Source organism: Lontra canadensis, unplaced genomic scaffold (genome assembly GCF_010015895.1).
Source record: "Lontra canadensis isolate GAN:19392208 unplaced genomic scaffold, GSC_riverotter_1.0 scaffold25, whole genome shotgun sequence".
NCBI classification, from domain to species: domain Eukaryota; kingdom Metazoa; phylum Chordata; class Mammalia; order Carnivora; family Mustelidae; genus Lontra; species Lontra canadensis.
This window is the reverse complement of record NW_022631019.1, coordinates 21,283,200-21,311,147: the sequence shown is the minus strand read 5'-3', so window position 1 is coordinate 21,311,147 and position 27,948 is coordinate 21,283,200. Positions and strand designations below refer to the sequence as shown.

Genomic DNA, 27,948 nt, shown 5'->3' with positions numbered 1-27,948 from the left:
CGCCTGCGGATGCGGCGCAGGCCCAGACACAGCGAACTCGCGAGAGGACGTGCGGAGAGGGGGAGGGGGGGAAAGACTGCCCCGCGCCGCAAACACCGCCTGTCGGTCACCTGGCCCCGCCCCACGCCGGCGCGCCCCTGGGCAAACCCCGCCCCCACTCCTGGCCGGGCGGGAAGCGAACGCGCGCTCCCTCCCGTTACCCTCCGCCTGCGGGGAGGGCGGGGAAGGCGGGAGGCGCGCGCTCGCGTGCTGCGTGCTCGCGTACGTCGCTGGCTTTCGGCTGCGTCCGTCCCGCCGCTCGCCCGTTGCCGCCGCCGCCGTCGCCGCGCTCTCGCTTCGCCGGCCGCCGCCTAAGGGGGCTGGGGCCGGGCCAAGCCGTCGCCGCTGTTGCCGGGATGCCGCGGGTGTACATCGGCCGCCTGAGTTACCAGGCCCGAGAGCGCGATGTGGAGCGCTTCTTTAAGGGCTACGGGAAGATCCTGGAGGTGGATCTGAAGAACGGGTGAGGAGGGCAGAAGAGGGGTCGGCCGGGTGGGGACAGGGCCCCAGCGGTGGTGGGGAGGCCGCGGGGACAAGAGAGGGACGCCTGCTCGGCGCGGAGCTGCTACTGGCCTGCTCCGGCTCCGCCATAGTCGCGGCGCCTCGGGGGCGCGGGTAGGCCCTGGTTCCCACTGCGCCTGCGCAGGTGGGGGTGGTGGAGGGATAATGGGAGCGATGGTGAGGATCTGAGTGGGACGGGGAGAAGGAAAACCCGAGTGGGATTGGGGCTCCGGGCGGGAGGGTACGGCTCCAGGGCGCCGGGGAGGCCTGGGTTTTTCCTTCCCGGGCCCCGGCAGTGGGGTCTGGTTCGTCTCCGGATAGAAACAGACCTTTCCCGCTCTCAGGGCTGCTGGAAATAAACAGGATTTCCTGCTCGCTTTTCACCTCTTGGCCAGTCTAATGGATCAGACAGGCACCACGCATCTTTCGCGAGGCCAGGAGCTCCGGAGGGAGGCCCTTTCTTGACGTGCATGTGTCACACTTTTTTTGGGCGGGAGACTCGGGTTTGAGCGAGTAGTCTAGTGACAGTTTCGAAAGTATCGTCTTGCCGCGCTGAAAGCCTTGACCATTCCCCCCTACAAGGGTAATTTAAAGTCTTGATTCGTTATCTTTCAGACTACGTACAGAGTTTCCATACTGTGGTTTCCGTTCTACGTCTTGCCAAAAAATTGCTTTGTCGTTGTAGAATTTGTTAGAAGGTCGTGGCCTCCCTGGCTAGTTATCTGCGGCAGCTAGTTAAGGAGACGGAGATTCCCAGCTCGAAATTGCTAACTTACTGCCTCCCCGGGTTTGGTCTGTTACTTGTATTCCTGATCTACTTTGGCAAAGCAGGGCCACCCGGGGCTACACGTTTCAGGGAAAAGAGATGAGTCCGGCTCGGAGAAGATACTCAACGGGGAAAACTAGGAGAGCCAGGAAACGTTAGGTAGGACTTCAAAACCATAGATCTAAAAATTAAAAGGAGTGGGGGGGACATTTTAGGGTACTAAACCTTGAGTGTTAGAGGAACTCTTGGCTTATTTGAAAAAAAAAAATGAAAGACATTTGCAACAGGTCTGATAATGGTTACAGGTTACTCTCCATTGTAATACTAGCAACTAACACTTGAGAAGTTGGGAAAAATACCTCAGTTGCACATTTGAGACAAATTGGTAGCTTCTATATACTCACATTGTTGGTTGGCTTTAAAAGTTATTTCAAAGAAATTGTTAGGAAGAATCACCTTCTTACTAAGGAAAATGTCTTCGATAAAAGTGTTTATTATGGGGCACGTGGCTGACTCAGTCCGTGGAGCATGAAACTCTTGATATCCAGGTTGTAAGTTCAAGCCCCATGTTGGGTGTAGAGATTAGTTTAAAAAAAAAAAAAAAAAATTTTTTTTTTTTTTTTTAAGTGTTACTGTGAATACCTATTTAGAGTAAAAAGTTTAGGAAATTACTCACTTGGTACAATAGAGCTTTTGGTTCTTAAGGAATTTAAGATAAAGTGGGGTTTTGTTGTTGCTTGATACACATATGAAAGATGAAGTGGAAACTCCCAGTTTTCTTCAGAGGCCAACTAAGTTGACAGTAAATTTTGTCATCAGTTTTCTTATCTACAAGGGAAAGGAGCATTAGAGATAATTGTAAAGCATTTGGCTCATAGCTGTAAATGGTAGCTGTAATCAAATGGGTTTTGACTGATCATTAGGAGACAGTTTCAGTATTTAGTAGCATGAAGCGTATTTGATGAGGTCTGTTTTCTAAAGTTACTCAAGTGATAGCAGGAAATAATGTTGATGTTAATGGTAAAAAGGTTAATGGAACAAACATGTTAATAACCCACCAACGAGATGCCTGCTACTGTGCTAAATGGATTGGAAAGAAAGAAAAACAGTTTCTGCTCTTGAGTAAATTAAGTGTTGACAGTTAGAACATGTCCACTCTGGATTAAGAAATGCTTGCCCTCACTTTAAACTCAAGTAAAACTTGGAATGGTTTGTTGGAAGAGATTTGTTTGAAATGGGCTTTGAAGAATGAATTGAGTGGGGCTTGAAATAAAGTGTCTGGGAATAAAGTATGTCATAACCGGTGATGAGGAAGTGGTCCAGTAAGGAACACTTTTGAGAAAGAATGAGGAATCAGGCTTGGATTGAGTCTCATGAGGGATTTAGCTTGATTTGAACAACGTGAACCAGAAGCATTGACTATAAGATTTTACACTGAGCATCCAGAAATCATGGATAGGAATTGAAAGGCTCTGGAGGGAATAATTGAGCAATCTGGAAAATGGAGAGAAAGGGCAGATCCTTGCAAAACCCTAAATACCTGGGTCTCTTTGGGGGAACTATTCTCTTAGCAGATCTGCTGCTAAATCCATGATGTATATGAAATCTGTGATTGAAACTGAAGGTTGAAATGAGGAATGGGAAGTCCTTTCAGGGATTCGAAGGCAGGTGAGGCGATTAAACTGGCACATGTGGCAGCATTCAGGAATCCCTGCCAAGGAAAGTGACTGCTGAGCAGAGGACCAATGGTGTAGATGGATTTAGAGCAAGAATTGACTGGACTAGATTGTAGAAGTGCGGAGGAGTCTGAAAGGAAGGAGGAGGTACAAAAGGGAAAGATGGCGTAATTTAGAAACGTGTAAGCCTATGGTTCTGGACATAAGGGTAGTAGGTCTCCTTGAGAAGCATTTTTTACATACCTTACTTGTAATTATTAGTAATCAGACCTCTAAAGCAGATTTTGGAGGGGTAGGATTTTGATGAATTGTTGAAGAGTTCACACTTGTAGAAGTGAAATGTATCAGTAGACAGTAGATAACGTTCAGAATTAAACAGGCATAAAGCACTGGTATAATTGGAAGTTCACCAAATGAGGAAGCAGATGAAGAAGGTGAAGGGAGATTTAGTGTCCAGGTGAGAATTTTATGGATCCTCTTGGGATTTCAAAAAATGTGTATGCGGTAATCCATTCCCTGCCATTTTATTATTCCAGGGGACCTAATCTAGGTTGCCTTTATTTCAGAGAATTCCTAAAAAGGTGCTTCATTTGGGACCACAACATGATGTAGATCTCCCAGGACCCTATAGACCACTCGAGGTGGTAGGTGTAGGGTCTCCTACATTCATACCTGCCACACTAACTCCAGCAAGAGCCACTATAGGACCAGGGGTCAAGGAAACAACAGCATTAGCAGTGCCTGTCTGTAGCCTTCCAACTCTGGTAACTTTTGCTTCCTTTGATTATTTGTGAATTCTGTGGGCTTTCTTCTTTATTAATAAATCATGTGAAGTGTAGAAGAAGGTTTTTCAGATGGTAGTTTCTCTTGCCACAAAATCTTTTGGTTACAGTTGTAGATCTTTATATCTTACTTTTTCCATATCTTAGTTAAGAAATTTAATTTTTCACTCCCTGGGATTATTTTACTTGCCTAGGAGCTAGACCCCAAATCATTGAGGGTTTTTTGTTTTATTTTTAAGTTAACCAAAGACATGAATTAAAACTCTACAGAGAAACTTGGCTATATATTTCACCCTGTGCTTCATATTGCAGTGAAATTGTGAGTAGCCAGAATTCTCAGGGGGTGTTCTTTTCTGTTTAATTGGATTTGCACAACTTCTTAAGTATAAGCAGGAAGTTTTTATTTTCACTGTCCTCGAAAATCCCTTCAAGTAGAAGCTACCTTAAATTTTTTTTTTAATATGTTGAGACTCTTCAGTGAGTCAGAATTATTGGTTTTGTCCCTGATCACTGTAGAGCATTGTTAGATTTTTAGATACTGAGATGAATCCCCCAACCCCAGACCCTACACAGGGATTTTTTCTCTGAGTCCTTGATGGGAGCTTGTTTTGTTTAGTTTCTTGTCTTTTCGTTTTAAAGGAGCAATAACGGAAATATAATTAGTTTAATGTTCCAGGTTATTGGTTTCTGGTTAATTGAACTGTGGGAGATTATCTTCACCCACCACCAAATAGCAATAAATGCATTATCATTTTTATGATAATGGCACAACTAATGAGTGCCAGGAATGACAAAGAAAAGGCAAACACTCTCCCTTTAAAAAGACCCCACCACCTTTTTGTCCACAGGCAGTTCTGCCTTCAAAAATAATGGCATAGTTGAACCCTATGGTCCAGGTCTTTGAATCTTTCTGTTAAGTAAGGCATTTGGTTCTGGAGTAATTTATCTAAAAAGAGATTAAGACAGTTTTGTTTAAAGGAGCACTTGAACAACTTTGTTTATACATAGTTAGAATTAAAGACCCATTTTTAATTCCTATAGTGTTTGAAAAATAGTAAAATTTTTAAATTTTTTGTAAAATTTTTACATATTATAAATTTTTTTAAAATACAGAGGACAAAAAATAATTATCCGAAGATAACACTGCATTTTGAGGCTGTCTTTTTTTCATACATCCATGCTTTTCTTAGGCCTCCGCATCTTTTCTACAGACCTAGGGTCATACTGTACATCCTGTTTGTTTCTACCTGACAGCCTGACCTTGACCTTTGTCATGAAGTGTTCTCTGACAACTTGATTCTTAACGGGTTCGTAGTATTCCCACAAATCAACAGTTTGTTTTTGTTTTTGTTTTTTAAGATTTTGTTTATTTGACAGAGACACAGCAAGAGAAGGAACACAAGTGGGGGGAGAGGCAGGCAGAGGGAGAAGCAGGCTTCCCACTGAGCAGGGAGCCTCATGTGGTGCTCGGTCCCAGGACCCCAGGATCATGACCTGAGCTGAAGGCAGACACTTAACAACTGAGCCACCCAGGCACCCTTCAGCAGTTACTTATTGTACATAATTAAAACCATGTTGAAAGATTGTCTTTGGTTTTTTGCTAATGTATGCTTTTATGGCACTGTGGTAAATATCCTGTATGTAAATCTCGGGGTGGATTCCTGGGTGGACTTTTGTTGGAGTCAGAGTATATACACATCTTTAAGGCTTTTGCTACCCATTGGTTTCCATTACTCTAGACAGAGTATTTATATTTTCACCTGTTGTGTTTAAGAGTTCCTGTTTTCCTGAACTCTCAACTAGGCCTTCATTATAATTTTTTTAATATTGTGATTTTTAACAAGAATGTTTAAAATTGCATATGAGGAAATTATCGTGCAGCCTTTAAGGCTTGTCCATTTAGCCTACCAAGCCTAACAGCTTCAAGAACTTTTTTTTTATTAACAAGTAATGTATTATTTGCCCCAGGGGTACAGGTTTGTGAATCATCAGGCTTACACATTTCACAGCACTCACCATAGCATATACCCACCCCAGTGTCTATAACCCACCACCCTATCCCTATCCCCCCTCCCCCCAGTACCCCTCAGCATGTTTTGTGAGATTAAGAGTCTTTTATGGTTTGTCTCCCTCTTAAAGTCCTCATATCCGAGAGATCATATGATAATTGTCTTTCTCTGATTGACTTATTTCGCTCAGCATAATACCCTCTAGTTCCATCCATGTCGTTGCAAATAAAAGATTGTGTTTCTTTTGGTGACTGCATAGTATTCTATTGTGTGTGTGTGCATGTGTGCATATATATATATATATACACGTGCACGCGCACACACACATCTTTATCCATTTATCTGTTAAGAGCTTTTTTTAAAAAGAACTTGTTGACTGATTAGAAAATAAGTATAAAGTCCTTTTAACATAAGGTCTTCTTTTTATTTAAAGATTTTATTTATTTATTTGAGATAGAGTGAGAGTACACGTGAATGCATGTGCAGGAGCACAAGCAGGAGGAGGGGCAAAGAGGAGAGAGAGAGAAGCAGACTCCCTGCTGACCCAGGACACACACACCCTCTTCAGGCCATGCTTACTGGAACCCAGGACCCTGGGATCATGACCTGAGTCAAAAGCAGATGCTTCACCAACTGAGCCATCCTAACATAAGGTCTTATGTGCAATTTTATGTCCCACTTTTTCTGCCTGATTTATCTCGTATATTTTTTCTGTTACATAAAAATCTTAACATACATCATTTTAACACCTGCAGAAAATTTATTGTATGGCTGAATCCTGATTTACCCAACCATTCCTCTTAGGTCATCTCTAAATTCTGCTTGTTAAAATAACACTGTGATTGGTATCACATGCATAAAACTTTGTATTTTTATCATTCCTTAAGACAGTTTCTGTGAAGTAAAATTCACGTGTCACAGCAGGAAAGAATGTTTTCAAGGTTCTCAAAGCATGTAATGCCAAACAACTTTCAGAAAAGCTGTATGCCAGTTACTCTTGAACCAGCAGTGTATGGCACGTGTCACCTCAAGTCTTTGGTAATTTCACAGGTGCAAGTGGTCTTATGTGTCTTAACCAAGAACTTTTTCTTAAATGAGTAAGAAATAATGAGAAATAGTGCTATGGATTTAGTAGCATTCTTCATTAGTAGTATAACCATTACAAATGTGACCAAGTTGGTTTTTATACTGCAGTCTCTTGTAGAAGTGGGCCTGCATCTAAAATTTAAATGTTACTTTTTTTTTCCTGAGACATGGGTAATTTTTAAGTTTCTGTCATTTTGAAAAATCAGTGCCAAGACACAAAACCGTACTGTAATTTTGACCAAATGTTGTTGCATAAATTACCTGGCTTGAGACTTACTCTGTGTGGTTTTGGTTCCCCAGTCAGTTTGTGATAAGAAGAAACATTGTAATTATTCGGCCAAGTCATTTTAAACCCCTGTTCCTCAGTTTAATGTCTTGCTCCTCCCTTCTCATTGAGGGAGCATATGAATAAAAGAGCCATGTGAAGTATTTGTCCCTTTTAAAAGGTAAGCATAGGATGTAGACTAGCTAAAATATGATACGGGTTCCCAGTATTTCTGGATGCATCCAAGAAACTTAAACAGAAAATTGTTTTTTGAGCTTCTCTAAGAAAGATGCTCATAGTATGTGAGAGAATATTATTGGGGGTGGTCTTTATAAATTTGTAAGCTAACACTGAAATTTCAAAACTTCAAAAAACATTAGCACTAGCAGGAGCTTGGGTGGTTCAGTTGGTTAAGCAACTGCCTTCCGCTCAGGTCATGATCCTAGCGTCCCGGGATCGAGTCCCACATCAGGCTCCCTGCTCAGCAGGGAGTCTGCCTCTCCCACTGACCTCTCTCCTCTCTCTCTCTCTCTCTTTTTCAAATAAATAAATAAAATAAAATAAAAAATTAACAGCTTGCGCTTGGGTGATTTATTTTTCAGCTGCGTACACCAGAGCGCTTTACTAACAGGTGTTGTTGTCTCTAGTTTGTACTGATTGGGAAACTGAGGAATTCGGGCAATTAAGTGCCTGGCTCAAGGTTTTAGAATGAGTTCTTGCCGACTCTGGAAGCTGAACCACTTTCTTATTCTCATACCAGATATAGCAGGAGCAATGGCAGTCACAGCCTCTCTCATGCTCTTCCCTTCCATGGTTCAGTCCTGTTGAGAAGGACGAGAAGGTAGTTAGGTTCCACAGCCTGTTCGGTCTCTGGTCCCAGCTACAGTCTTGAACAAGCTAAAAAAGTTACTGCCGCCAGTGAAACTGGTGGTAGTTTTTGTGACACTGGCCCCAGACAGAAACTCTAGTGAAACTCTCAGGCTGTTCTTTGAAGAGCTATAAGATGGTGTCAGCTCTGTCCTGGCTGCCCGGGGTAGGGATTGTGCGAGCAGATGCAGTTAAGTGATCCCTGTCGCATTATTGCTAGGGCTGTCTGGTCTTGGTCGCCTCTGAAGGCGAAGGATCAGGCTGTGCTCTGGATTTGCATGTCCATATTTTGAGGAAATGCCCTACGTTACCTTCCCTGCGTGTTGAGATGAAAGTCTGGAGGTCTTGGAACTGCAAATGATACCTGAAGAAGCACCCAAAGGACGCTTGTCATCCTTCCGTCAAGTCCCCCAGCCACATCTTTAGGCCTGGATGCTGGAATCGGGGGCGTTCGTAAACAGAGACCTCCAAGACCGAGAGAAAGTGGGGCACCTGAAGGAGGAAAGGGGGGAGGTCTGGATCCGGCCTTCAGGAATGGAGGAGGTGAGCAGGAGGCTCAGGCACGGGATCAGGAACCACAGACCAGAAGCACTGAGTTTGAGAAAAGTTATTTCGTGTGGATGACCAGAAGCTGTTGATCCATGAATGTTAAAATAATTTGAAATTGTTAAAATACTAAATGAATTAAATGACTGATTTCAAGGGAAGGGTGTCCCCTAAGAAATAGCATAGGAAGTGGCATCTTTAACCAAAAAGGAAAAGAAACTGACGGCAACCCGGGGACCATGGAGTGGTTATAAGGGATTATGGGAACAGCCAAGATGGTCCCAGAGGTATAACTTCTAAGAGGCTTTAACACCTGTTACCCACTCATAGTGCCATTTTAGAGGTAAGTATAAACTGGCTTTGTTTGTGGCTTTTGTGTGGAATCAAGTAGTTCTGTCTGCTGAATGTGAACTTCTATTTCACTTGGGTGTAACAGATACCCTATTCCTATCTTACGTCCCTAGAGTGTTGTTGTTTTTTTTTCCTAAACTGGTAATATGACGTTCATCTCTTGAGGGTTTTTTTTAATACATATATTTTTAAAATCTGATTGTCTTCATGAACTGTAGTGTGTCATCAGGGAATAGTTAACCCCTTTTCTTGTGGGATCTCTTCATTTACTCTTCGTGTTGATAAGTGTCAGAAAATGGAAAGGCACACAGGTGTGATTGTTTGCCCCTTACCCGCTTTGAAGAAAGCAGCCATGTTGAATTTAAAATGTAAATGAAACACATTTTTTGTGTTGGGGGTTGTGGTTGTAATGGTTACCCACAAATTATTCAGGAGTTTGTTGCTTTCTGGGAGTAGTCCCATTTTATAGGGTGGAAATAAGGTAGTAGCCTTAAGTTCATTTTGAAACAGTTTTGGATAGTTGAAAGGAATTGGCAGATAGGCCCATAGAATGGTTACAAAATAAGACTTGAATTTGAACTTGATACTGATTGCTCTCTATCTCCTCCTATTCTGGAGGAATTTTGTTTTATTGCTCAATATTTAAGGCACTGATTGTTTCTATTATATTTTCTTCCCCCTGATATGTGAGCATTCCTTTAGAGATGGGCTGGCATTCCCTTAATGATGTTACCTTTCTCTGTTTTCCTAGACTGGTGCTAAAATTTTGATGAACTATAAAATTTGGTAATTTTGATAGGTTTGGTTCCACAAGTAACTTAGAGAATAAGTGTTTACAACTTCCTGGTATCAATACCTATCAGATGCAGAAATGGTATTTTTTACCATTCAGTATTTGTCATAAGATGCTAAGAGTCATGTGGGCATCTCTCTTCCACAGCACATAATTTGATAAAACTGATTTCTGTGCTTCTAGAGCTTGGATTTCTCAAATTTCTCTTGGGACCACATCTTTCCATTACTGTGTGGGAGGCAGTAGCACATGGTAGTGAGTGTTGACTTTGGCTAGGAAGGACCCCAAGTGTTGGGTAGCCTTGGCAAGTTCCTTCCCAGCTCTGAGTACTGGTGTCTCCATCGGTGAGCTCACAGTAAACCTCAGAGTTGTGCAGGTAATTACAAAGGAATTTGAAGAAAGAAAGAATTCTGGTGGACTGGAGTAGTTAATAGTAGTATGGAATTAAACAAAATTAAATCAGATCTTAGGTTCCTATCATCTGCAAAGTACTTTCCTGGTTGCCGCTGCTGTAATCCTGGTGTAGTTGGCAGTCCGTAAACCTTACAGTATTCTTTGATTTCTGGTCCATTTTTTTTTTCCATACCATTCATGCTTATATTTTTTGGTCCCAGTCACCATTCCTTAAAAAACTAATTAAATGCATTCTTAAATACATAATTTTGTCAATATCCATTCACATCTACCACCTCTAGGCCCAACTCTCTGTCATCTCTATGCTGGTCTAATTTTTGCTGAGCCTTAAAACCAAAGACAGGTTCCAGGGGTTGTTGTGGGACCTCCAGAATGGGGATTGCACAGAATAATCTTATTTTTCCTCTATTCTTCTAGTCTGTTATGTTCTGAACCCACACATGTTTTCGGAAGGACCAGATGGCTGACACTGGCTAATGGGAACCAAAAGACAAGAGTGAAAGTAACCTGGTTGTCACATACCCCAAGAGTAGAGGGGCCTCACCTTTGCCCCAAGGTCAATTTCTTTATCTCTCTGGAGACTTTACCCCGTTTACTAAAAACTTGAATACAACCTGGCTTATCCGAAGTTAGATTATCAAGTCAAGCAGCAACATTTGTTAAATGAAAAGGGTTGTACTCAGGACTGTGGGAGAGAAGCAGCATCTGCCTTTACAAAGGCAGTGTAACCTGGTAGTTTAGAACTTGAGTCTGGAGTCAGGTGGATCTGGGTTCAGATCCAGCCATAACCACCTACGAGCTCCTTGGCAATGAACAGTAGCTTAGGCTGTCCAAGCCTCAGTCTTCTCATTTGTGAAATGGGAGTAATCATAATAATAGTACCTTCTTCACATACAGTACGAGGAATGAATGGAATATCACAGATAAATTATTTACTGCGTGCCAGGCACCATACTAAATATTAAGTCTTTGTCATTAAAGAGCACATAATCAAATGAGAGGATCAGCGCACAGAAAAAAGAGCAAGGCCTTGAAAGGCCATAGAAACATTGTCAGGTAAAACATAAAGTGGAATAGAAGTGCCAGAGCTGAAGAAGGTGCTCAGATAACTAGGCGAGTGTGGGAGACTTCGTAAGAGAGAGAATTCTCAACTCTGTGGAAGAAGATTGTTTTGCTTCACCTTGTGTACTCAAGGCACTCAGGTTTGGAGAACGCTCAAAACAAAGCTGTTTAGGAGTCATTATAGACCTGTGAGCAAAAGAATGATCTAGGAGCTGGCTTTCCCTGCTACACCCAAAGAGACAAGTTGACTAAGTAAGAATAGCCATATCCTGGAATTAAGTAAACTAATCAGACAGGAAGAAGACGGCTGGCCTTGGGGGCCCCCGCAGATGAGAGAGCAAGGGCCGGGCGGCAGGCTGAGCGGGCAGCCGGAGAGGAGTCGTCCGGGTAATCCCGAGTGCTGGGAGGAGATTAGTGGTCAGGGGCTCCAGGAGAGAGAAATCATGAGGTAGGTTTTCTTCTTTGAAGGTGGGGAAAGATCAAGTGCAGACTGAGCTGTGGCCAGCGCTTACAGACCAGGAATCCACACTAGCTCTAATCAGAGAGCTCTTGGTGTGCGGGAACTGCCAGTTTGCCGACGTGAAAAGAGCCCCAGACTGGGTACTGGTGAGCCCTGAAGTCGCACCCCAGCTCTGCCACTCAGTGAGCACGGGTAAGTCATCCACCTTCTCCGGGCGGCCTTGATGGCCATCCCTCCTCTGAGGCTAAAGAAAGGGAGGCCAGAATGCCCAGAGCAGCCTCCTTCCTGTCTCAGGATAGGAAAGGATCTCAGGAACCCACTTCATGTGGTAGGAGCTCCTAGTCGTGGGTCCTAAACAACCCCTCTGTGACCGGAAAAGTCAAAGTGCAACCGTAATCAGTGACCCAGAGCAGTGAATGGGACGCTGGGTAATTGTGCTTTGAGGGCCTGACCACTGCTTCCCTGGGATGTGGCAGACCTCTGGAATTGGGCAGTGAGCGCTCTCACTGGCAGGCTTTTCTCTGAGGTGGCCTCACCTGAGCAGTAGAGAAAGGTGCAGAAGGGTATTTCTGCACTTCTCCAGGCACGTTGTGCAGACAGTGAGGATTACTGCTGTTATGACTATCCTGTCAATATGTCCTAACTCTTTTCACCTCATAGGACCAAGTTGACGGAAGCGTAGGACCAACACTGAGTACTTTCGAAAGAAAGCTGTTCGATTCCTGTTCACCGAATGCCATTTCTTTCAGGGTAGATTTAAGGGCTCTGCCCTTAAAGAACAGTGCTATTGACCCTAGTTTGAGGGTTCAAGCCGCCCCATGGGTTAACTTCAACAGATGAAAATTTTTCCTTGGCTACAGCAACATCCCTAATCCTGACCAGCCATGGAGAGGTTCGGTTCTTACAAGGAAAATGAGTGAATGTGGGAATGGCTCACCACATTGGGAAAACAAAACTCACATCCTGCTGATGGTTGGCTGAGGACTGTCATGTCCACATACAAAGAAAAGCATGTGGCACAGTTGTAGGACAAAGGTGAGCAGAGATCTACTGTGGAAAGGGGCACATTTTTCTTATAGAGAGAACACCCAAGGCATGCCCCTCGGTAAGCAGTGTTGGTGGGTGATGGCAGGCGCACGCATGGAGGCTTGCCTTCCCTTGCTCCTCATGTCCACTCCCTGGGTTAGCCCGCTCTGAGCACCCCCTTCGTCCTGCCCTGCCCGGTGAGCTCGGTCAGCATACCTCCAGAGCAGCTCCTGCTCCTCAGTTTTCAGAAGGGACTTTTTTCCAGTCTCTCGAGTCAGTGACGATGTCCGGGAGACAGAGGTGACCCTCAGTCCTTCTGAAAGTGGTGGCGTAGGCGGCACATCCTCTTCAGTGGGCCGTGCGGGGTGGTATTTGGGACCATGGCTAGAGAGGATTAGGATCAGGGAAAGCCCCTCCAGCAACAACACAGGCTCAGATGATAATTCTTGGGTGAGAAAGTGTGATTAACGTTTCTCAGAACGGAAGTCTGAGGGTAATTCTAAAACCACGTCCTTCTGGTTCCAGCATTCCCGAGTTCTGATAGCTCAAGCAGTAGGGGTGCTGTTGACCGGGGGCCACCAGAGCTGGCCATGGCGGGCACCTGCACTGAAGTCTGGAGCAGCCCACACAACTCCGCGTGGCTTTGTTCCTGCTCTCCACAAACCTGGCCATACTTGCTAAGAATCATGGTCCCTGCTTTTTGAGGGAGAAAATGACAGGCACTCTTCCTCCCATTTTGTTTTGTTTTGTTTTTTGGGTAAATCTGTCAGGATAGAATGTAACCCAGAGGAAGACGAGTTAGGGAAAAGGCAATAGCAGAGGAGTGGCAAAGAAAGAAGTTTTTCTTTTAATTGAAAAATGGTGTGCATTTAGTGGCCATGCTTTTTGTCACATAGGCATTTGGCGGGGGGGGGGGGTGTATGTGTGAAAGATACGACATCTGGGAGGAAAGCAGGAAGAGGCACATGGGAAGGTTTTTGTTTTATTTTTACCAAGCCCTGCGGTGGAGGGATTTTTAAACTTGTCTTAAGATTCATTCTCCTGAATTCCTTCTTCATCTTTATTCTTATACTGGAATTACTGAAAGATGGTGGGTTTTTACTGAAAGAAGAGGAGGGGTGTCTGCAGCTGGAAAGAAAGCTGTTGGGTTGTGTTTGTGAGGCTTACTCATGGTCCCACCAGAGATGTGTGCACACTGGTCCACACGTGCCGACACGTACAGTGTGCATGAATGCCTGTGTGTACAAAGAGTTCAAAAGGAGAGTATTTTGGGGTAGATTAGTTTCATGTTGTTTGCTGTAAAGCACAAAGTGATGTTAAGATCAATGTAGAAAGATCCTCTAATACTAGTTACCAGGGAGGGCTTTATTTTCTTGAAGGCACTAAGTTTAATTCAGAGACAGTTTTAAAATTTAAAACTAAAATTGGGACCCATACAGTAATTTTTAAGGGCACCTGAGATGATTAAAAATTAAATTTATCCCTGTCCATCTGTCACTATGTTATTCCTCTGATGCTACCAGATTAGTTGAAATTCTCTCATTTCCGCATTTAGCTATCATACTTAATGACATTAGGAGAAACCTTAGGCTTATGTAGTATAGCTCCTTTTATTTCACAGATAAACTGAGACCCAGGAAAACAAAATGACTTAAATCTGTTTGTCAGAGTTGATTGATAGCACAACTAGGACTAGAACCCAGGCCAGTTAGGAGTAGTTATCAGTTTGCCTTCTGGAGTCCTACCATGGGTTTTGAATGCCAGCTCTGCTGTTTTATCAGGCAAGTTACCTAATGCTGTGTGTCTGTTTCCTCATCTGTAAAATGGGGATAGAGGTATCTGGCTCGTGGGTATTATGAATGTAGGGTAATATTTTCTAGTATATGGAGATTACTTCATAAATATTAAGTAACGCTTTGTTTTACTCTGTAGTCTTTCTGCCTTATTTGGAGGACCCATTCACTGCCTAGTGAATGAAACAAAGTCATTCTTTCAGTAAAGCTGATGGGAATAAACAGTGATGTGATAGAGGCAACCACACTGGTCTGGTCTTTGCTCTCAGAACAGGTGTCCCTATCTGGTGTGGTTTGTGATGCAAGAGGATATTTGGTTTAATCTTCCAGTCCCACCGAGCATGCCCATGGCCAAGAGAAGTGACAGTCACATGCCTGATTAAATCCTTGGGCTGGACTTTTGACATAAAAATTTCCCAAATAGGGGGGCCTGGCTGGCTCAGTTAAGCATGCCACTCTTGATCTCAGGGTCACGAGTTCAAGCTCCACATTGGGCACAGAGTGTACTAAAAAATAATAACAGTAATAAAGTGAAATCTCCCAAATAGATTCTATGGCTTTTCACAGAATGGCCAGATTTTTTTTCTGTAAAGCAAAATAAATTTTATCTCAGGGTAGCTATTTTAATAAGTGACTCAGATATCCCAGACATGTGTCTACTGAGTGACCCACTTAGAAGTCAATATGAGAATTTACTTATTAGAAATTTTAGAAGTAACTCTTAAGGAAAGACTGACTGTTAAGGGCTATTTTCCTCTAATAACACAAATTGGTCCCTACAGCTCAGGGAATAATATTATTGGCAGGGTATGCCTTGCTTCAGCCCCAGCTGCAGAGAAGGATTGGTCTGTTTGAGCCTTAGTTGGTTTTGGTTTTGGTTTTTAGATAATTGTGTCTCCATTTAACAGATTGTCATTACTTTCCCTCCAAGGTCAGAGCAGGTTCTGCCTGTAAGCCTTAGAAGCGAGTGAGCACGCACAGAGGGGTCTGAGTCTGGGAGATGTACCATGTAGGGCTGACAGAAGCATCACCCGTTAGTGCTGGAAGCCGGCCTTTCTAGTTGAGACGATTGGCAGAGCTTTGGGGTCTTAACTTCTCTGACCTCGAATAGTTGTAAACCCTGGTTATTTTGAAGAAAACCGTTTGGGTGTGCCTGTGATTTGTTACTCTTTGGGAGTCCGTATTGCCCTTCAGACACCTCGTTAGGCGAGTTGGGGGCAGCAAGTGGTGCTGAGCCAGCATCCCACCCTTAGAGGGGCACCGGGGCATTTCATACGCCCGGGGCAAGTGTTTTTCTCACATTACTCTTTCCTTGGCATCAGGCTCTGACCCATAGGATGCCAGGAGTGCGGATGCTGTGGGTAGAGCAGACCTGTGACCAGTTGACAAGTAAATTAAGGAAGGTACTTTTGGGGGCAGGGGAGTATTTCATGATCTGTCAAGAAAGAAACCTAAGTAGGAAGTAGATTTGATTTTTTTTTACTTGCTCTTTTATTTAACTTGGTCTCTAAAAATGATAGTACAGCTTTCCTGCTATCCCACTCTACTTAGGAAAGGAAAAGGCAGTTACAATATATTATCAGGGATAGATTCTCAGTGACTGTAAAACACTCTTTAACATAGTAAGTCAATGATTGGGAGAGGCTTTACTTGCTTTGTCAAATAGGACATCGTGTTCAAAATGACTCTTACTACGCTGCACAGCGATGCCAGCCTTCTAGAGGCATCAAACCACGTTTTAGGCTTCCTAGCCCACAGATTGAGCCGGGTGGCTTCCGAATTGTGTTACTGCAGAACATTTCCCATTGAACAACCCAGTGTGTCTGTGTTCCATTTTTTTTAAATGGAGTTGAGATTCAGTGACTTGAAGTTTGAATGCCACTCAGACATTTCAGTTAAAGAAACCTCCGAAGTTTTCAGCCATTCACTGTCTCCTCTGGAGGGTCTGGTTGGAAAGAAACTCTTCCGTAAAAGGAAAATCCCACAATTCCGAGTTTCTCTCACTTAACATGTTGCTGAATGCAGCATCACATGCTAAGGAAACTGGAATAATGTCGGTCAGGCTGGATGAACTCCTGGCAAGCCTTGTCACCTGTTTTTAGTTCCAGTCCGTTTAGACGCAGCGGAACACTGGTCACTGTTGGCCTGTGTATCCAGCTTTGTTAAAGACATTGCTTGTAACTTTCCTTTGTGATTAGGTAAAATCATGAAGATGGTTTTGGTTTTTAAATATAGGCAGTGGTCACAACGCTAGACTTCACAGCTGTGTTGTTAGACCAGACTTGAAGTTTATTGATAACAGGGTTTTATAGGGTGTTCAACCTTACCTATGAATACCTTACACATTTTGCTGTTCAGTTTTATAAGTTTTGTTAACAGACGTGAACAGGATTCAGTGGGGAGGGGGCTTTCTTTCAGATATGTGAAAACCAGTAAACCTCTTTGATGGGAAATTCCTAGCCATGCTGTGTAAAGAAGTTTGCACAGTCCTATATAGATAGGCTTTAGAAAATTCTAGCTTACCTAAAAGCTCCTGGAAGTGAATTTGCAAAATCATGAGGAAGTGAATAGATCTGATTTTTTTTTCCACTGATAATTTCTAGGATAGTTAGTTAATTCATTTGTGATTAATTTGTTTAGGCAGAAGAACAGGAACTTTAATAAAAAAAAAAAATTTTTTTTTCCTTTCACGGAGATTTGAGCTACTGTGAGTTTTTTACTGGGTATTTTATTCCAAACGTAAAAAGCAGTGCCTGGATGTAGATCTAGTTGTTCTCGAAGTTCTCATTTGAGAACTAAAAAAAAGAGAAAGTTTTTATGTGAAAAGGGCAAATACTCAGTGTCATAGAGTCACATATTTTGGTCCTTCATACCAAGCCTCCCTCTGGAGGTCTCTGCTACTGCCACCAACTACTTGGGGAACAAAAGAAATGGTCTCCGTGTATGTAGCGAGCCTCCTACTAGAAAGACAGGAGTCTGCCTTGAGAAGTCTCCCCATCCTCTTGCAGTGCCTGTTGGCACAAAGCAGAGTGGTTTCAGCCAAAGGGAAGAGAAGGCCGATCCTTAGTTTGCAAAACCCACCTAACCTTTGCTAAGCATGACCCTCATTGCTTTCTCTTTAATGGTAGTGAAGCTGGATGTCAGAGTGGCACCAACCAGGATTTTGTTTGCTCTCTTCTAGATATGGGTTTGTGGAGTTTGATGATCTGCGTGATGCAGATGATGCTGTTTATGAACTAAATGGCAAAGACCTTTGTGGTGAGCGAGTAATTGTTGAGCATGCCCGCGGCCCACGTCGAGATGGCAGTTACGGTTCTGGACGCAGTAAGCATTTGAAAGGGCATTTGTATCAATGCCATACATGCCTTTGTTGTTAAATGTTAATTTTTTGAGTAATTAATTAATTAATGTTACACTGAAATGTATTGCTATTTAAGCTATTTGTTTTATAAATTGTGTATCTTTTTAAATGTAATATTGCAAATAAATATCTTTGATACTGCTTAATTTTAATTTAATTAATGACATAAAGTTCTTGTTTTAATACTTTATAAATATGTTTAATGATGTGTGTTTGTGTTGTTGTTTTTTTTTCTCTGTAATGCAATTGTTTAACATAGATTTAACAAAGACCTCAATGTTTTAATTAAAAGAATCCTTTGAGGCTAAGATGACTGCCTGTTCCATTTGCTGACCTTGGGTTACCTTTCCATGCGTGGCTCTTTGAACCATTGTGGCCCTTGGCTGACCAAAACAGGAAGCCATGTGACGACCGCAACCTTTCCCCATTAGACCTGGGTGGTGAGGATCCCAAGGGTTAGACACAGATGAGATTAAACTGAAATAGGTGCCTGAAAATCTTTTTTTCGTATAAAATATTCACAAAACTTTAATCACTGTGAGTAACACCAGTAACTGATTTAGTAATTTGGTTACTTATTTCTAAATTGTTAATAGTTTTAATTTATGCATGTTAATTTTAAATATAATATTAATGAAAATATATATATATATATACTTACCACTTTGTAAATTAAATTAAATTTCATGTTTAGTTGATTTTTTTTTTTTTAATCTAGTTTAGAATTAAGGGGCGGGGATTGAACTAAAATATCTGTGCTGTCTGGGGTGGGGGTAAGTGGTAGACTTAAGGGGAATATGTGCTGTGTCACTTTTTCCTTTTCCCTCACTGAAGTAATGTTATCTATTTGAAACTTCCAAAGGTGGATATGGTTATAGAAGAAGTGGCCGAGATAAGTATGGCCCTCCTACCCGTACAGAATACAGACTTATTGTGGAGAATTTGTCAAGTAGATGCAGCTGGCAAGACCTAAAGGTTTGGGCCTTATTAACCTTCTGGGATAAGGTGGGGGAGGAGTTAAACTTGGGAAAGAGATAATTTTATGCTGGGCCATGTGAATGAAGAATGTAATGGTATTATATGTTTGAAAGCTTTCCCGAAGCTTGGAATATCTCTAAAGGTTCCAGGGGCTCCTGGTGGGCTCAGTGAAACATGCAGCTCTTGATCTCGAGGTTGTAGGTTCAAGCCCCATGTTGGGTGTAGAGATTGCTTAAAAATAAAATCTATTTAAAAAGTAGAAACAAAAACTTTTAAAGCTTCCATAGGAGTAGAAAAGGCATCAGAATCTCACTATTACTGTACATTAGGGGACCATCACTCTAAAGACAACCTGTATTAAATTTGCCACTGTATAGTTTGTTGTAGAGAGAGATGCCATCATAGTTTCTCACCAACAAAAAGTTGGAACCACCAGTGTTTCCTGCAACATTAGCTGTAATACTCAACGTTTGTGAGTAGCTCTTCGTTGGGGAAAATGACTATCTGACTCATTCTTTCATAAGGTTTTGTTGTGTTGGGTTTTTTTCCCCCATGAAATACTCATCCTCCAGGAGTTTTAAGGTCAAAGATTAAGGTCCGGTTGCTTTGTTGACCATCCAGTACACTGAACCTAGCTTAGTTTTCAACAACTGTTTTTAAGCTCAGTAGGGAAGAAAGGCTTGAGTAGTGTCTTAATCTGGATGGTAGAAGGACAGAAGAAAAGGAAAGTCACACTTTCCACTCTCACTTCTTATTTTTAGTCCATTGTTAAGTCCTCTCTAGCCAAATGAGTGAGCGTATTTAGGTTCAGCAAAAAGTAGTTAAGGATCTTACATTCATACGGTTTTAACTCATTGAAACAATTGTATATCCCTTTTTAAATTTGCTCCCAACAGTCTTTAGATAACAAAGACAAGATCCAGAAAGGGCTCACACGTTGGTCTTAGCGCGGGAGGCAGGAGTACAACCTAAGCTGGCGTTTCTTCAGCGCTTGGTGCCTTTTTCTGCAGTAGTAGAGGCGGCCCTCACCTGTGCTCACTGCAGGGATGACTCGGTGTTCGGGAAGTTAAGGGTTTGATGTTTGGGTAGAAACTGGGAAAGGCTTTCAGACTTTTGGTTAAAATGGAGTTTAGCCCGTGTCTTCAGTTGATCATCTACTTCTGTGCCTTTGGTAGTTTCACTCTCTGGAAAAGAGAGTCATAGAGCGGATGTCCTTGTAAGTCAGAGCGGACTTAAAACCAGGGCTCTGGGGCCCACCTATCTGCAGTGAATCCCAGCTCTGCCACCTGTCCGTTACTGTACGTTACCAAGTTACTTTCTTCTTGTGCCTTATATTTTTCAACTATAAAAATGGGATTCATACCCATTTTTACTCCTGGAACAGTAAATGCTGTTAATTGAGGAAATGCAAAAGTAAATTTAACAGCTGTTGTTTGTTTTTAAAATTACAAATGCATAACACCCCGTGATGTTGGTGTTGAGAGAAAAGTTATATGATAGTCTGCCTCCAGAGGCATTGAGAGCTGGTAGTTTGACCTATCAGGTGGGGTAAGTAGTATTAATTCAGATTCTGAAGTCTGTATATTCTAGTTTTCTGTTCTGCCAAGTGGGAAAAATAATTGTATCTATCTCATGTTAGGACTTTAATCATGCCGGTCCCTACAGTAAACATTTAATAGTTAGCTGCTGTTACTAATAATTTGGAAGTGTGGAAATAATAAAACAAAAGTAGTGTCATTCTTCAAGGCCTTTACCTCTCAACCTGTCCAACATAGTCCCAGTCTCAGCATAACTTCATAGCATCTTCAGTCTCAGAGGTGTCCAGATTTGGGTGATGAATTATATGGACCTTTTTTTAATCTAGAGCCCCCACTCCTACCAGTAATTCAGTTGAAGGAATTTTCTGCAAAGATACTCCCTTGCTGGATTATAATAACATAGCAAGAGACTATACATAACCTGAAATACCCAACAACTGGGAAATCCCCAGAAATAGTACTGGACACCCTACTTGTGAAGGTTGTATGTTGACACTTAAACATTTTGTGATGCAGTGAGCAAAGAAGGTATTGAATGGCATGTGTTCAGAGGAAAGCAGTAACAAAAATAAACTGTGTTGAGTAGGTATATACTGCATACAAAGTATTTATGGGGAAATTAGCTATAAAACCTTAAGTTCTAAATTTATCTAAATGTCATGGTCATTTCAAACACTAATATGATCTCATCTATACATCACTTTTTTTTTTTTTTTTTTTAAGATTTATTTTAGAGCAGGGAGAGGGGTAGGGCTACAAGGGTAGGGGGAGAGAATCTCAAGCAGCCTCCCCACTGAGTGTGAGCCTAATGTGAGGGTTGGCCTCATGACCCTGAGATCATGTCCTGAGCCAAAATCAAGAATCAGACGCTTAACCGACTGAGCCACCCAGGCGCCCCCACTTTTTTTTTTTTTTTTTTTAAGTTTTTGTTTGTTTGTTATCTCTATACCCCACGTGGCGCTCAAACTCACAACCCCAAGATCAAGAGCCAGTGTTCTTGCAGCGGAGCCAGCCAGGCGCCACTTCAGTATGTATCTGGCATGTTAGTTGTGTCCTCCCAGTGGGTTTTATGAACTCCCAGGAGAGCCTGAGCAAAGAGGAAACAGCAATAAAGGGACTTGGGTTATTGCACCTTTGAAGCCAGAGCTTGACATTACTGTTCTGTTGCCTTTGTTTTGAAGAAATGATATAACCGTAATTTCATTTTCTTTTTTAAGTTCTATTTATTTAAGTAATCTCTGCACCCAGCGTGGAGCTCAAACTCATGACCCTGAGATCAGGAGTCACATGCTCTTCCAGCTGAGCCAGCCAGGCCCCCTACCAGCAATTTTAAGTAAAACAGAGGTGCTAATCTCATAATCCCTTTATGAATTTTTTATATAACCCTAGATGTCAATATTTATATATGTTTTTAAACAAGTATTTATAATGAAATGTAAAAGATCTCTAACATTTACTCGTGTGGTAACATGAGAGTCTAATGCTGCTATAAACAAACTAGCCACTCTAAAATTTAGGAAGTGATAGTTAAAAATGTTCATATTCACACATAACTATTTAAAGGAGTAAATATTTGTTGTCTCTACCACTCACCTGGTGCTTTAAAGAACCTTAGTAAATGGTTGGTATGTAGATGGAAATATTTTAAAGAGTAAACTCCATTCTGAAGAAAACTAGTTTTTAACGTTCGTTATGATAATTGCATTAACAAAATATATCATAACCTATTGAGTGATTTTTCTTTTTTTTTTTAAGGATTATATGCGTCAGGCAGGAGAAGTGACCTATGCAGATGCTCACAAGGGACGCAAAAATGAAGGGGTGATTGAATTTGTGTCCTATTCTGATATGAAAAGAGCTTTGGAAAAGTTAGATGGAACTGAAGTCAATGGCAGAAAAATCAGATTAGTTGAAGACAAGCCAGGTTCTCGACGACGCCGGTCCTACTCCAGGAGCCGGAGCCACTCAAGGTACTGCTAACATTTGCGTGTCGGTGCTTACTGTCAGTTCCTTAATGAGTACATAGATGAATAGTCCATTTCCATTCTCCTGTTGAATTCTTAGCACATGGTTCTGTCTGGTTCGGTAACTCCAAACTTTGAACTGAACATTTATTTGTAAAACTCTTGAACTCTTACATCATGTGCACAAATCGAAATTCTTTCTCTGAAGCAGATAACAGTGACCTATTTTCATACTTTTTCTTTGGTACCCCAGATCATACCCTTTCTGGGGACAAACATGGCAAGTAGTCCCTTGGTTTACTTTCCCAAACACCACCTACTCAAGAGTAGAGACCCTTTTTTTTTTTTTTTTTTTTTTTTAAGATTTTATTTATCTATTTGACAGAAACACAGAGAGAGAACACAAGTAGAGGGAGTGGAAGAGGCTTCCCACTGAGCAGGGAGGCCAGTGTGGGGCTCCATCCCAGGACGCTGGGATCGTGACCTGAGCCGAAGGCAGACACTTAACAACTGAGTCACCCAGGCGCCCTAAGAGTGGAGACTTTCTTATTCAGCAGCTACTCAGCACTAGGCCAGGCACTTGTGAACGAGACAAATACGGTCCGTGCCCTCATGAAACTCAGCCTAGTGGAGAAAACAAGCATTGAGCAAATAATGACCGCTGTGATAAGTGTATGGCAAAGGAAATGTACACAGCACCAGTTTGGAGAACTGACAGGGGCTTCTCTAAGGATGTGTCATAGACGCTGAGCTCTAAGGAGAAGCTGGAGGTGGCGGGTAGAGAAAGGATTAGTGCCCTTGTACTTTTGGCAGAGGGCAGCAGGACAAGAACAGCTTGAGGTGGTGCAGAGAAGGGCCAGATCCTGCCAAGCCATAGGCCAAGTAAGGATTTCCGAGCAGTGGGAAGTCACTAGAGATTTCTAAGCTTTTAAGGTTTGGCTTTGTTTTTTAGTTTTTTTCTTAAGGAAAATGTCAAATACATAAAGCATTAGAGAAAACAGTGAGCCCTGCATTCCCTTATGCCTGTTCCCATCCAGCTTTATCTCTTGTCATTTTGCCAGTCTTGCCTCCCCACCATTGCCACTGCCTCATTTTAAGGCAAGTCTGGGCATCCTGTCATTTTACCCATGATTATTTCAGTGTGTACGTCTAAAGTCTAAAACCGTGATGCCATATTACAGCTAGTAAATTTGTATGCAGATTCCCCAGTTGTCTCAGATACGTATGCTCACAGTTGCTTTGTTATCCTTGGATCCCAGCTGGGGTTACACATTGCCATTAGATGGCATGTCTCTTCTTTTTTTAATCACTGGTATGTCCTCCTTTGTCCTTTTTTTTTTTTTTTTTTTTTTTTTAAATTCTCCATGCATTTAGTTGAAGAAACTGTTGCCTGCTTTGAAGATTTTCTCCTAGTGGAGATTTGTCTGATCGCATCTTGTGGTGATACTTATGTTCCTTTTATCCTCTCTCCCATATTCCCTATAAACTTACAGTTAGTACTTGCATTAGATCTTGAGGCATGTAGAGTAGGGCCAGTATTTTAGCAGGTCAGCCTCATAACTAGTACTTTATACTTCCTGTTGCATCCTTCGTGTGGTGTCTGGATGTCCCACTGCAAATGATGGGGAGAGCACAGTGTGCCGGGGCTGTGAGCCCGAGCTGTTACGGAGTCCTGCGACAGTCCGTCTGACGGTCTTAGCATCTTAGCATCCTCCCTCGCTGGAGCCAGTCAGTCACAGTTGCTAACTGATGACTTTCTAATTTCCTCATTCTTTCTGGATTTAAAGTCTGTAATTCTGTCGATGATTTCCACTCTTGTTGCTCTCCAATACAATTTTTATAGGAAGTGCAAAATAAAAGTTTGACACCTTTACTTACCAACTTTTAGAATTTTAAATGTGCCCTAGGGTTCCCCAAAGGTAACGATGAGGGTGGTGATTTAGTATTAATATCATTTTGAATGAATTCTCAGATGTTGATGCGTTTCATCTCCTGCAGCAAATTTTTTATGCTCAAATTGTTCTGTCTTTGGTCATTGGGAGCCCTTAAAGTTGGCTCCTGTGTCTTCGGTATCTTGGTTTTGTTTGGTTTTCTTATGAATGTGTTTCAGTGTATTTTTTCTCAAGCTTTTCATTGCGATCATTTTCAAATATCAAAGTTGCAAGAATGGTTCATGAACACCTGTGTACCCTCCTGCTGTCTTCCTCTCTGTTCATATGTGTGCATATTTATGCACGTGCCCTACATGTTCACTTTGTCGTAGCATTTTAAGGGAAGTTGAAGACCTGATGCTTCCCCCTAAATACATCAGCACGTGTGTCCATGAATGAGGAGGACCTCATCTATATTTTCCTAGCTAAGAACCTCAGCAGCGATTCCGTAGTTATCTTCTGTCCAGGCCATTTTCAGATCTACTTTTGTCCTGACCAGAATCCCAGTCTAGTCTTGCATTATAAGAGGTTGTGTTGGATCTCTGTGGTTTGAAGCAGCCCCCTTCCCCTTATCCTCTCCCCCCACCAAACAACATTGACCTTTTTTTTTTTTTAGCAGTACCCCACATTCTGAATTTTCTGTTTCCTTTTAGCATCGATGAACGTGTGCTTTATCCCCTGCTTCCCTGAAACTGGAAGTTAGGTCTAGAGAAGTGTGATGGCAATACAGGTTCATCGTATTTGGCCAAAAGTCCTTTTAGGTAGATGGTAGCAGTCTTTGAACGTTTCCCTCTTTCTGCCCTGAGGAGATGTTCTAGGCCCATCTTGTGCATTCCTGGCCCTGCTCTTGGAATCAGTCATTTCCCCAAGAGCCCTGTTTCAAGTGGTAGGAAGTAAGCAGAGTTCACAGTCTTGGCCTTTTAAAGATTTTTCTAGAGCTTGGATGTATTTTGAAAACGGCTCTCTGGGCACAGTGAGTGAATCCGGTAAAGGGCAGAAGGGTTCACAGGAAGGCTAGGAAGGAGGCTGCTGAGGGACCGTGATCGATGGAGTTGGCTTGGTCAGGGCAGCAGCAGAGGTGGGTGGCTGCACATGAAGAGGCAGATGAGTGTAGAAAAGGACGAGGGGAGAGGAAAGAGTTCGGGGTCGCTACGGTATCTCTTGTAGGAACTGGGTAAATAATAGTGGCATCTGTGGAAAGAAGGAAGGGACCCAGCAAAAAGTGGGCGTGGGGGAAAGCCTTTCAGGATTAGAGGTGCTGAGTGTCAGGGAAGCTGTGCGGGTGGAACGTTTGCAGGTACTGGATCCTCGGACCTAGAACCCGTGGAGCGCGTTCTCTTTCAACTTTGAGCCAGGACACAGCCAGTGCCAGACCTATTTTTCGATTATAAAATGCCTTCCTGTTCAGCTAGCCTTTTATCAGCAAGTATTAAAGAATATTCTCTCCCCCTAGGTCTCGTTCCCGAAGCAGACATTCTCGTAAGAGCAGAAGCCGAAGCGGCAGCAGCAAAAGCAGCCATTCTAAGAGCAGATCTCGGTCCAGGTGGGTGTTCCCTGGTGCACGCAGAGGCGGTCTGCAGGGTGCACGCGGACCGTGTCCCACTTGGGTCTTAGGGGATAAGAGTTGGGGTGCAGAAAGCCGTCCCGGGCCCGTGCCCACCACGCGCCCCCCCCCACTTCTGTCGGGACGTCTGCTTCCGCACAGCGGGGCTGTGAGTGAGGCCGGTGCGCGTGTCTCCGCAGGTCAGGCTCGCATTCCCGGAGCAAGAGCCGCAGCCGCAGCCAGAGCCGCAGCCGCAGCAAGAAGGAAAAGAGCCGGAGCCCCAGCAAGGATGACAAGAGCCGCAGCCGCAGCCGCAGCGCCGACAAGCGCCGCAGCAAGAGCGAAGACCAGGCCGAAGAGAAGGTGCCGAACAGCGACGGCGCCGGGAAGTCCAAGAGCCGGAGTCCCAGTCGGCACAAAAGCAAGAGCAAAAGTCGCAGCAGGAGTCCGGAGAGGCGAGTGGAGGAGAAGCGCGCGAGCGTGAGCAGGAGCAGAAGCAAGGAGAAGAGCCGCAGCCAGGAGAAGGGCGTCCACAGGAGCCGCAGCCGCAGCCAAGGCGGTAGCCGCAGCCGCAGCCGCAGCAAAAGCAAGGACAAGCGGAAGGGCAGGAAGAGGAGCCGTGAGGAGAGCCGCAGCCGCAGCCGCAGCCGTAGCCGTAGCCGCAGCAAGAGCGAGAGGAGCCGAAAGCGGGGCAGTAAGCGCGACAGCAAGTCAGGCAGCAGCAAGAAGAAGAAGAAGGAGGACGCCGAGCGCTCGCAGTCCCGGTCGCGGTCCCGCTCGGCCTCCAAGGAGCGGGAGCACGCCAAGGCGGAGTCCGGCCAGAGGGAGGGCCGAGGGGAGAGTGCGGATGCCGGCACCAATCAGGAGACCCGGTCCCGGTCGAGGTCCAATTCCAAGTCCAAACCCAACCCTCCATCAGAATCACGCTCCAGATCAAAGTCCGCTTCAAAAACCCGGTCTCGGTCCAAGTCCAGATCCAGGTCTGCGTCCAGATCGCCCTCTCGGTCTAGATCCAGGTCCCACTCGCGGTCCTAACTGGCTACGAGCACAGCTGGAACTCCCCGAGAAGTCTTTTGTACATGTTTGGTAGCCGTAGCACAAGTGATCCAAGTAGAACATATGTCACTGCTGTACATTTTTAACTCCCCTAATGGTGTGTCTACAATTGTTCAATCTAAGTGCTTCCTCTCCGTAAAGCCTCCTGGCACCAGGCCTTCCTGCTCGACTGAAAACAATCTTCTCTTTGAAAACCCCTTTACTCATGGCCCACAGTAGAATATCCAAACCACCGCGGCCCTCAGCCTGGCCTTTTCCTACAGGGAGCTCAGTACCTGGACGGCTTTCAGGCTGGAATGCTGACATAGGTAGGTACGGTGAGTTCAGCCATTTTTGCCCTTGAATTGATGCCCTTTGATGTTTGCCATTTAGTGAAAGTGCGAAGTCTTAAGTTTCCTACCACTTTGGTTTCATACTTTTGGACTTAACAAAGTTGTGAATAGCACAGTCGAGGAAAATTGATACCTGCAGTAACCCATAGGAAATAAACTGTAGAGTTCCATATTCTGGTATTGTGATTATATTGTTTTATATTAAAAAAGAAAAGAAAAGAATTTTTTTTAATTTTATTTTTCCCCGTCTTGCAAAGTATAGTGACCCCTGTTTCCATTAAATTTGAATAAAGACTATTTTTGCTTGACAAAATTTCACGGTGTTTGAATCCAAGTTGCCTCTCCTGATCTATCTCGGTATTCCTTTTCTTAGCATAAAAAGTTCAGAGTGTCACATTCCTGGAGGTCACCCACGAGTGGGTAGGGAGCCAGTCGTTATTCCTAAAGGATTTTTCTCACCCAACAGAATAAAGACAGATTTCTTAGGAAGTTACAGTCCTTCCTCTCAAGAAGCTTACAGCCAAGCTGATGAGAGGGACGTGGATCGGCTCGGGAGGTCAGCATCACCGGGTGCGGTGGCATTTCCTGCCACGAAGCCGAAGTAGCAAACCTCATCACCTTAGGATTTGACTGACTGAAAGCCGGGAGGAAAAACGATGTTGGAGGACCTCTTTTCACTCCTGGCCTGGCTGTAACGAGAGGCCTAGGGGTACAGTGGTTCCAGCGCGGTGTCCACCCGAGGGAGTGTTGCGAGGCGCCAGGAGCAGAGGAAGCTGAAGGGCCTGCATTACGTGCTCTGGCAGGCTTGG

General features: G+C 43.5%; 1 protein-coding gene across 1 annotated transcript; it reads left to right on the top strand.

Annotated features, from left to right (window-relative positions):
- Positions 1–260: 260 nt before the first annotated feature.
- Positions 261–27,452, top strand: SRSF4 (serine and arginine rich splicing factor 4). Its single transcript, XM_032863977.1, has 6 exons — positions 261–502; positions 17,618–17,760; positions 18,660–18,772; positions 22,069–22,283; positions 25,662–25,751; positions 25,952–27,452. The coding sequence occupies exons 1-6, from the start codon at positions 396–398 to the stop codon at positions 26,784–26,786; spliced, it is 1,503 nt and encodes a 500-aa protein (XP_032719868.1). The 5' UTR covers positions 261–395; the 3' UTR covers positions 26,787–27,452.
- The last annotated feature ends 496 nt before the right edge of the window (positions 27,453–27,948 follow it).

What these genes read in the sequence shown, in the direction of transcription:
- SRSF4 (XM_032863977.1), top strand. Translation starts at nt 396, where the DNA reads ATGCCGCGGGTGTACATCGGCCGCCTGAGTTACCAGGCCCGAGAGCGC. An exon ending in GCAGCTGGCAAGACCTAAAG is followed by an intron (nt 18,773 to 22,068) that starts GTTTGGGCCTTA and finishes TTTTTTTTTAAG; the next exon opens with GATTATATGCGTCAGGCAGG. An exon ending in AGGAGCCGGAGCCACTCAAG is followed by an intron (nt 22,284 to 25,661) that starts GTACTGCTAACA and finishes CTCTCCCCCTAG; the next exon opens with GTCTCGTTCCCGAAGCAGAC.